General features: G+C 44.8%; 1 protein-coding gene across 1 annotated transcript; it reads left to right on the top strand.

Moving 5' to 3' along the window:
- Positions 1-479: 479 nt before the first annotated feature.
- Positions 480-8,842, top strand: LOC132451097 (major histocompatibility complex class I-related gene protein-like). The gene is made up of 7 exons (XM_060043389.1): positions 480-615; positions 2,036-2,293; positions 4,958-5,236; positions 5,934-6,233; positions 6,623-6,727; positions 7,963-8,021; positions 8,254-8,842. Exons 1-7 carry the CDS (start codon positions 525-527, stop codon positions 8,263-8,265), a joined length of 1,104 nt encoding a protein of 367 aa, XP_059899372.1. The 5' UTR covers positions 480-524; the 3' UTR covers positions 8,266-8,842.
- The last annotated feature ends 1,788 nt before the right edge of the window (positions 8,843-10,630 follow it).

The raw sequence follows: 10,630 nt of genomic DNA, 5'->3' as shown, positions 1-10,630 counted from the left end.
ACCATTAAACTTTGTTATTTTATTTTATTTGTATTAGTATGATTTAGCTGCTATTGTGAAGTGTCTTTGAGCATTTGGAAAAGCGCTATATAAATTTGTTGTATTAATATTATTCTTATTATTATAATGTTCACTTATTAATAATGTTCAGAAAAATATAATGTTCAGATAGCCTATACATTATGTTCAGCATAATGTTTAGTTACATCTAATCTTCATCTAGGCTATATAATGTTTAGATATACAGTTCAGCTAAATGTGTGTTGAGTGTATGTGCGTAGATAGGTGGTGTAGGCCTATGTGTGGTTGAGTGTGCGTGTGCGTGTGTGTGTGTGTGTGTGTGTGTGTGTGTGTGTGTGTGTGTGTGTGTGTGTGTGTGTGTGTGTGCGTGTGTGTTGTGCGTGTGCGTGTGTGTGTGTGCGTGTGCGTTGGTCCAGAAGGGCCTCTTCCTCTCGCTGCGTCTCTTGTTTGCAGGCTTCCTGCTCAGTCCGTCTGATGCTGGAGTCGGAGTCAAATCTCTGTGGATGATCTCATCGAGCTGTTCTTCTGAATTCATCGATATGAAGGCGCTAATAGGGCTGCTGCTGTTGGTCTTTTGTCACGGTGTGTCCTCAGGTAAGACTGAGTAAAGTAGTTACTTTTCAAAACGATCTTTCCAAAAGATTCGTTCATGGTCCCTGAAGAGACAATGCTTAGATCTCCTAGTTAAATTGAAAAGCATTTGATTATCTTCTCTAATGAGTTCAATTAATCCACAACATGATTTTTCTTTTACTGCGAATATTTAAACTAATGTAAGAACATTTATTTTGGGTCAGTGGCGGTTCTACGTCCAGGGACTTCACTATAAGGGTGGGAAAGATAATAAACGATTCTCTCTAGAACGATTCCGTCTCGATGCAGATAAATAAATAATCGGAATTTTAATTAAAAAAAATAAAAATTTTCATCACTTCTTTAAAGTGGTTCTTTAATTCATAATTTATTACAGTATAGAGAGTACAGCAGAGCATCTATCAGGTCTTCTGGCTCACTCTCTTTTCTTTACCTGCCTTAAGAACTGCTGCTTCCCTCTCCTGAGTCTTCGGGATGTCCTCCTTTTTAAAAATATAAATAAGCTAAACAAACGTAAGAGTTGGTATGATTTAAGTCTACATATTGGGGTGAGTTCAAGGAAAATAGGTTAGAAAATGTATCCATAAATGCGCTCTCAGAAACAATTTTAATCCAAATTAAAGACAATTTCTAATTGTGTTAGTATTTATTTCAACTCATATTCTGGTTTATTATGTTAAGTGCAAGCATATTACGATTTCGCAAGATTTTTGTAGGGGGGGGGGCTTTGGAACATCTTCGGAGGGCTTAGCCCCCCCAAAATAGGCCTAACAGAAATAAGCCTAACCTGCCTGGTTCGCCTGTGCCCAGAACCGCCCCTGTTTTGGGTTCGAACTGTGAAAACGAAACCATCCCACTGGTTTGACGTTGTTCCTAAATGTACAATCTAGTATCAGAACCAAACATTAAACTTCAGTTTGGAGGGAATCCGATGTCTACTTTAAATCTACTTTTAATCCTAAGTATTATATTAACACTAAACATTCAGAGATATCTTATTAACTTCTTGGAGAATCATCACGCGCAAACACGCATATACACACGCAGACACACAATAATATTATTATTATCATTGCTATCAATATATTATTATGAAAAATAATAATTATATTGTTACATTATTAATTATTGTCATTCCAATAATGGCAATGTGAAAATAGTTAATATGCCGTCATTGAATACAGAAATTCCCCAATATACTTATAATAATAAAAACATTCTAATAGTACGTTCCTACACTACCTGGATGGCAAGGGGGCGGAGCCATTGGGACAGGGGGAGGGGCCATAGGACAGGTGGAAAGGCCATATCAATTGGGAAGGAGCCATATGCCATTCTGTCTGGAGGGATGAACAGTATTAACCTGTCTGTCTGTCTGCAGTGATGTGCTGTATTAACCTGTCCATCCGTCTGTCTACAGTGCTTCACACTCTGCACTATTTCTACACAGCGTCGTCTTGTCTCCCAACCTTCCCAGAGTTTGTTGCTGTTGGGATGGTGGATGGAGTTCAGATTGAATACTATGACAGCAACATCCAGAGAACCGTACTCAAACAGGACTGGGTGGAGTTGTCCTCTCCCGACTACCCGGAGAGGACAAATGTAAGCTTGCTGGTTGCCGAGGAGAGCTCCAAAGCCAACCTTGTGAATGCCAAGAAGAGCTTTAACCACAGAAGAGGTAAGTTTACATCTAATTTTTGACCTCTCACATGGAGATATCCATCATTTAATCCCAGGATAAAGTTTCACCATACTCCTAAATATACACACACACACAGACTCACACAAAAATGCACACACAAATGCACACACACACACACACACACACACACACACACACACACACACACACACACACACACACACACACACACACACACACACACACACACACACACACACACACAATAGCAGTACTCCGTAGGAGTAGGCTACGCAGTGTATTAGTACTCAGTTATGGTTCCATGTCGTTGCAACGCAATGAACACGCTGACGCTTCGACGCAATCATGAACCTGCTCTGGTTCTGCGTCGGGTTTTAGTGAGCGGACCAATCACAGCCCTTGCTGCTGCGTCACCTCGACCCAAGGTTCCAATTTTTGGGAGGCGCAAGTCCGGCCCTTGTGGTGGACGCACGGATGGTCCGCAAGGACATAATGGGTCCGTAAACCCCTTTGCGTTGCATCAACGGTGAACCATAAATAAGTCTTAAGTGTAGCAGTACTCAGTGTAGTATTGCTATAGTACTATTTGTATATAAATTGAAGAAGAGACCAAGACCTTTTCTTGAGTGTCCAGAATCCCGATATTAAATCAATATCATATAATCACAATATTAATAAATATTATTATTAACACCTCATAAATTAATGAAAATTATTGTAAAAGTTTGTATTCAACATACAATGTAACAAACAACAAAATGACCAACTGCAAAATACGTCGCCGGAAGTGATGATTCTGTTGACCAATCAACGGAGGGGGTGTGTGGCTAGAATTTCCCGGGACCCTTTCAGGCGTCTCGTCTCGTTTTCAGTACCCCAACGGAGGAGTCCTGAAAACGAGGCCAAAACGGGTACGGCTAAGTCCGGGTCACGCCCACTTTTGGCGGTGGAAACGCAACCCGTACCGCACCTTTGCGAACCGATCCGTTCCGCACCCTGCAGTGGAAACGCGCCATCTGTTCGAGCCTGCACGAGAGTTCAATGTTGTCATTGGCTGTTACGTCTTTCTGACCAATCGCAGTTCGAGGCCCACCTGGGCTGTACCACTTCGGGAGGGGCTGCTCAGTTACTCCCCTCTAGACAAAATCGATTTGGTTGCGACGTTCACAGTTTGTGAGTGTTGCGTCTGACGAGTGAGTGAGAGGTTGCGGGCGCACAGCTCAGGCTGCCGGACGGCGCTGCAAGGAACAATTATAAACACTATATTTTTATCCTGCAGTAATCAGCCCGACAGCCCCGAAACGTTAACGGCCCACCGGGAATTCTCCCGACTCTCCCGATTACCACTACTCCGTGTGTGTGTGTGTGTAGACGTTATTCGATAGCCTGGTAATGTGTATAGGCCTACGTACGGTAGGAATATTCATACTGGTTTAAATAAGAAATGTTATAGTATTTCCTATCTTTACTGAGCAAGAGTTTTGTTCGAAAGTTCAGTGATTGAAACAAGTAAAAGCCTGGGCTATTGAAGTTTTACGGTAGGCCTACCACTGTCATGCACCTACCCGAAGTCAACTCTAGGGGCCCTCTGCACTCTGGCTCAGCAGACTTGGTGAGCATGTTCATGGCTAGGGAGAATAGTGTCACAGAGATAGTGCACCCAACGTGATGTTATTGCTCCCGAAGAGACCCTCATCCTGAAATGACACAAGCATGCACACACATGCAATTCTCCTCTGTGTTCCAATGAATTCAAATAACCACTGTACAAATTAACATCTATTCAGTTTTACCAGTTAGACCATACCATTTACATGGGGCATTTCCCTCCTACTCTGGAGTCTCTGCAACAGGGTGGCGAGGAAAAGAAGAAGCTCTAACACCGGTTTACAGAGCCTCTAACACATAGTTATTGGTGGACAGACTCGGACGGTTCTTCATTGGTGGACAGACTCTGACAGTTCGTGATGGATGGACATACTGAGACAGTTCCCACCTTCTCAGTTTCCACGGGGAAGTCAGCCAAGCACTCCTTGAGTCGTCCAGGCAGTCCAGGCCAGGCTCTTCAGAAAGTCCATGGCTGTGCACTTGATCTGGTCCTGGAGAAGGAACCATCCCAGTAGATCACCTCTGGACAGCCTCTGTTCCATTCTGCGCCCGCTTCGACCTCCTCCTCGCTGTCAACCGATTCCTCGTCTCCCCAGGTCTCAGATGGCGTCAATATCCCACCACCGCCGCCAAATGTGTGTCACCCAAGGATTTGGGACACGGACTCACTGGATTGAAGAGTGTGGGCAAAAACGAGGGGCAATTCTGTTTGGAAAGAAAGTGAAGTGGGTTGAGGCTGGTGTAGGGAGTGTAGGAGGTATAGGGTGGTGTAGGGGGGCGACGGGTGGTGTAGGGGGTGTAGGGGGTGTAGGGGGTTGTAGGGTAACCCTAACCCTAACCTCTCTCTGGTCTTTAATCTATTTATTAATATTAGTTATTGTTATCATGATGTCATGTGGTTTGTGTTGTGATGTCTGTGTGCATTTCATTTTAATGAAGAATAAAATACATCTAATCTCACCCATTCTCTTTTCCCACCTTCCATCTGTCTCTGTTCTCCCTCTCCCTCTCCCTCTCCCTCTCCCTCTCCCCCTCTCTCTCTCTCTCTCTCTCTCTCTCTCTCTCTCTCAGGTATCCACGTATATCAGGAGATGTTTGGTTGTGAGTGGGATGATGAGGATGATTCTACAGATGGTTATGAGCAGCATGGTTATGATGGAGAGGACTTCATAGCGTTGGACCTGAAGACCCTGACCTGGGTCACTCCAGTACCTCAGGCTCTCCCCACCAAACAGAGATGGGATCAGGATAGAGCTGATTTACAAAATAAGAAGAACTACTACACCAAGGAGTGTGTTGATTGGCTGAAGAAGTTCCTGGCCTATGGGAAGAGCACTCTGCAGAGAATAGGTAGGGTCACATGACCTGCTGGGCGTTGAGTCCCTGTTCTCTCTCTCTCCCTCTCCTCCCCTCTCTCCCCTCCCCTCTCGATGACCACAATATATAAACAAAGTTGCAATGTCCTGAAATAAGCCGACGAGACTCGACCTTCAAGGGGGACGCAACTCAGCGCTTTTTCGAAGAATATGAAATATTGATTATGCCACATGACAAGAACACGCGATTACATTATAAAATTATCTTTCTCTCTCTCCCCCCTCTCTCTCTCCCTTTCCCCTCCCCTCTCTTCAACCTCTCTTTCTTTCTCTCCCCCCTCTCTCTCTCTCTCTGTCTCTCTCTCTCTCTCTCTCTCTCTCTCTCTCTTTCTCTCTCTTCCCTCATGTTATTATACTTGTTATTGATGCCACAACATCACTGTGGACACGACATTGGAGGAGGTTCATCCTGTCCCTCTCTCTCCCTTTCCCCTCCTCTCTCTCTCTCTTCAACCTTTCTTTTTCTCCCCCCCCCCTCTCTCTCTCTCTCTGTCTCTCTCTCCGTCTCTCTCCCCCCCTCTCTATATCTCTTTCTTAATCTCGCTCTCTCCCCCCTTCTTTCTCTCCCCTCTCTCCCCCCTTCTCTCTCCCCCCTCTCTCTCTATTTGTCTGTCTGTCTGTCTGTCTGTCTGTCTGTCTGTCTGTCTCCCCCCCCGCCCCTCTCTCTCCAGAGCGTCCGCGGGTGTCTCTGCTCCAGAGGAGCCCCTCCTCCCCAGTGGTGTGCCATGCTACAGGCTTCTACCCTGACAGGGTGGTGATGTTCTGGAGGAGAGACGGCCAGGAGCTCCATGAGCGGGTGGACCCCGGGGAGGTCCTCCCCAACCACGACGGGACCTTCCAGGTCAGCGTGGACCTCAACCTCACGGCCGTCCCACAGGAGGACTGGGGGAGGTACGAGTGTGTGGTCCAGCTGAAAGGCATCGAGGACATCTCCACCCCCCTGGACCCCGCCCTCATCAGGACCAACTCGGGTAAGACAGGTGTTGGAGGGGATGGAGGTGGGGGAACACATGTCTCACCACCTCCACCTGACCTCATCACAACCACTGCCAGGTCTACCTGGACAATGCTGAAGCTACTGGGTAAACACACAGCTCTCAGGAGCAGCTCACTTCAGCAGAACACGGTGGATTGTGGCTAAATGAGTTTTATGAATAGGGCTAGGCTCAGATCAGTCCCTGAGTGACCCTGAGCCCCAGAACAGATTCTAGCGGAATAGTTACACTGACGTTGTGTTAGTCGTGTGTGTAGCATCACGTGTCCAGAGACATGTGGTTCAGTGATGGAGGGATGGAGCGCGAGGGTCTCTGTCCAACATTTATCATTACACAGCTGATTTTGTTTCTTGATTTACCTTCAGGGGACAAGGGAGACATCCTTGTTTTCATCCTTCGAAGTGTTGCTTGTGTTGCTGTTGCTGCTGCTACTGCTGTTGTTGGAGTCTTTGCGTACAAGAAGAGGGACGGTGAGTCGATCAAACTCTCCAGAAGGACTGACACCATATCTCCACCTGCTTATACTTCCTGTCTCCTTCCTAGAATCTGATTGGTTGTCTTCATACACATGATTAATGCTACTGCCAACACAGACCTTGGTGACTTGCAAGTTCGCTGGACTATACAGCTCTGTAGATCTAGAAACATGGAGTTCACTGGACTATACAGCTCTGTAGACCTAGAAACGTGGAGTTCAGTGGAGTATACAGCTCTGTAGACCTAGAAACATTGAGTTCACTGGAGTATACAGCTCTGTAGATCTAGATACATCAAGCTCACTGGAGTATACAGCTCTATAGATCTAGAACCATCTAGCTCACTGGACTATACAGCTCTGTAGATCTAGAACCATCTAGCTCACTGGAGTATACAGCTCTGTAGATCTCGAACCCTCTAGCTCACTGGAGTATACAGCTCTATAGATCTAGAACCATCTAGCTCACTGGACTATACAGCTCTATAGATCTAGAACCATCTAGCTCACTGGACTATACAGCTCTGTAGATCTAGAAACATTGAGTTCACTGGACTATACAGTTCTGTAGATCTAGATACATCAAGCTCACTGGAGTATACAGCTCTATAGATCTAGAACCATCTAGCTCACTGGAGTATACAGCTCTGTAGATCTAGAACCATCTAGCTCACTGGACTATACAGCTCTATAGATCTAGAACCCTCTAGCTCACTGGACTATACAGCTCTGTAGATCTAGAACCCTCTAGCTCACTGGCGTATACAGCTCTGTAGATCTAGAAACAGAGTTCACTGGACTATACAGCTCTATAGATCTAGAACCATCAAGCTCATTGGACTATACAGCTCTATAGATCTAGAACCATCAAGCTCACTGGACTATACAGCTGTATAGATCTAGAACCATCTAGCTCACTGGAGTATACAGCTCTGTAGATCTAGAAACATTGAGTTCACTGGACTATACAGCTCTATAGATCTAGAACCATCAAGCTCATTGGACTATACAGCTCTATAGATCTAGAACCATCAAGCTCACTGGACTATACAGCTGTATAGATCTAGAACCATCTAGCTTACTGGAGTATACAGCTCTGTAGATCTAGAAACATTGAGTTCACTGGACTATACAGCTCTATAGATCTAGAACCATCTAGCTCACTGGAGTATACAGCTCTATAGATCTATATATATATAGTTCTTGACTTCACCTTCTCCCACTTCCCAGGTTCCGACACCAGCTCTGAGGGGCAGAGTCCGGCTCCTGAGGCCCAACCTCTGAACACAGTCAGTACTTTACCACTCTGCAATACTTATTCAGAGTAATATGTTTACAGTTATATCTATTAGCAGCCTACTTTATCACAGTTATAGTATTACTTTAAAAATAATCCATCACAGTAATAGATTAACAGTCAAATATTAAAAGTACTTCATCACAGTAATATATTAACAGTACATCATCACAGTGAGAATGTGTTTAATGTTTAATCCTGACTTGTGCTTCCTTGCTGTTTAGGGTCAAAGTTAAATCATGAAGAGGTTTCGCACGTTCAGCTTCTTAAACCAGGAGGGAGTGGATCGCTGTTCATTTATATTTCTTACAATCAGTTTTGGGCTATATTTGCTCAATTACAATAACATTCATACTTACTTACTTTTACCTTGATAGCAACCATCAATCCGTAAGAAAAGTGTCAATGAATTAAAACGCTGTATTTGTGTTTTATTTGATTAACTCACTGGCTTAAACATCCAATCTTTCACTGATGCTTGGAAACCATTTTGTTTTGGTTCCCGCCGCTTCATGTTATAACCTTTTAATTATGTTATATTGTTTAGTAATATTTAAGTTTCAATTAATCTTTAAAGATTCTGAATTAAGATTTTGGACAATGAGATTTGTCAAGTTTGAATGCAATATTCGTTAAATTTAATGTGTTTCCTTCAAATGTATTATTTTAGAGTTCTGCTAGCTAGAGAATTGCATTGCTACATTGGCTACCACACTCGGGCTAGGCTGCTTTAGCGTTAATGCTCTTTGTTGTATTTTATGTGTTCTTTTGGGAATTGGATCATATATACTTGGGTTATTCTGTCAATAAAAATGTTTTGTCAACATATATTTAATATACTTATCTTTAGGTTGGGTTTAGATACTTTGTTTAGAGGTTTATAATTAAAGGTTGTTAGGTAATAGGTTAATCCTTAGGATTAAATTGACAAATATAAACTCATATTTATTTAAATAATATGAAATTGAATAAAGGAATAAGGAAATTACTAATGCAAAATTACTAAAAAAAGTTTTTAAAAAAACTAAATAAAGTTATAAAAAACGTAGAAGCCATGTGTTGCATATACATTTACAAAAACATTTATTAACTGCATTTATGATTTTAGGTTATTTAGATAGGTATTTAGCCTTTAATTTATTCAGTATTTTATAATATCCTATGATATACAATATGAACACATGAATACTAAATGTAAATAGCTTTAACTTTATGAAAACAGCGACATAACACCTAAACTGCCATCACACAAAATGGCTTCCAGCGAAGTATGACCTGTAATGGTGGCGGGACATTCCAGAGATACGAGAGCCTCATCACCGCCCACGGTGTCCATGGTAACGCACAATCTTAACTTCTTAAATCGTCCCAGTGTGTGTGTGCGTGCGCGTGTGTGTGTGTTTGTTGTAATAACAAGCTGCTTGGAGAGCAGGAGAGCATATCAAGCCGCTCACCAGTTTAGGAGCGACAAAGGTGATGGGTGAAGAAGGTCCTGATCCAGCCAGCTCTCCTGAGCCTCCTTCATATTGAGGTGGATGGATAATATGATATCACTCTTGTACATTTGACTTGACCACTCTCTGTGGCCAGAGGTCAGAGGATGTCAGTGGGACATCCCTAAATGGACCTCCACAGTGTCCGAACCAGAGGAGGTCCGTCCGAACCAGAGGAGGTCTGTCTGAACCAGAGGGGGTCTGCTGAACCAGAGGAGGTCCGTCTGAACCAGAGGAGGTCCGCTGAACCAGAGGAGGTCCGTCTGAACCAAAGGAGGTCCGCTGAACCAGAGGAGGTCCGTCTGAACCAAAGGAGGTCTGCTGAACCAGAGGAGGTCCGTCCGAACCAGAGGAGGTCTGTCTGAACCAGAGGGGGTCTGCTGAACCAGAGGAGGTCCGTCTGAACCAGAGGGGGTCTGTCTGAACCAGAGGAGGTCCGTCTGAACCAGAGGAGGTCTGTCTGAACCAGAGGAGGTCCGTCTGAACCAAAGGAGGTCCGCTGAACCAGAGGGGGTCTGTCTGAACCAGAGGGGGTCTGCTGAACCAGAGGAGGTCCGCTGAACCAGAGGAGGTCTGCGGAGAGGGAGGGGAGCTCATCCAATAAATTCACGTCAAATGACTTTGTCCCCCGTGAGGAACTTGGTTTGCTCCGCGTACAGCCTAGACAAATACAACCACACGCCAATCATGACTGGGATCCACATGATGGGTAGGCATTGTACAGTACTAAAATAAACTCAATCAAATGCACGATAGGACGAAGAATCCTAAGCCCACTGCTGCTCCGGTGCGAGGGGGGCCGCGGCGGTGCAGTACGAGCAGTCAGTCGGTCCCCTGCAGGGGCCAGCTGGGTGGAGCAGAGGGTGGAGCTCCGTGTGCCGACGGACAACGGCCCCCACGGACAGGGACCTGCCGGCTGAGGGCCTGAGGATGTGAAGTGTGTGTTGTGTGATTGGCTCCTCTTCCTGTCCGTCATCATGCTGCCGGTCCTTACAACCTGTTGATGGGATTCAGGCGGGGAAAAAGGGCTTCAGAACCCGGGCCCCTCCTCCCTCCTAGTGGGGCCAGTATAGGATGACTGTCTCGTTTGATGTGGGACGCTTTCGGC

The sequence above is a fragment of the Gadus macrocephalus genome, chromosome 22 (assembly GCF_031168955.1).
Source record: "Gadus macrocephalus chromosome 22, ASM3116895v1".
Classification (NCBI taxonomy): domain Eukaryota; kingdom Metazoa; phylum Chordata; class Actinopteri; order Gadiformes; family Gadidae; genus Gadus; species Gadus macrocephalus.
The sequence above is the reverse complement of the archived record's forward strand: the minus strand, read 5'-3'. Positions and strand labels throughout refer to the sequence as shown.

What these genes read in the sequence shown, in the direction of transcription:
- LOC132451097 (XM_060043389.1), top strand. Translation starts at nt 525, where the DNA reads ATGATCTCATCGAGCTGTTCTTCTGAATTCATCGATATGAAGGCGCTA. An exon ending in TTGTCACGGTGTGTCCTCAG is followed by an intron (nt 616 to 2,035) that starts GTAAGACTGAGT and finishes GTCTGTCTACAG; the next exon opens with TGCTTCACACTCTGCACTAT. An exon ending in CCTCATCAGGACCAACTCGG is followed by an intron (nt 6,234 to 6,622) that starts GTAAGACAGGTG and finishes ATTTACCTTCAG; the next exon opens with GGGACAAGGGAGACATCCTT.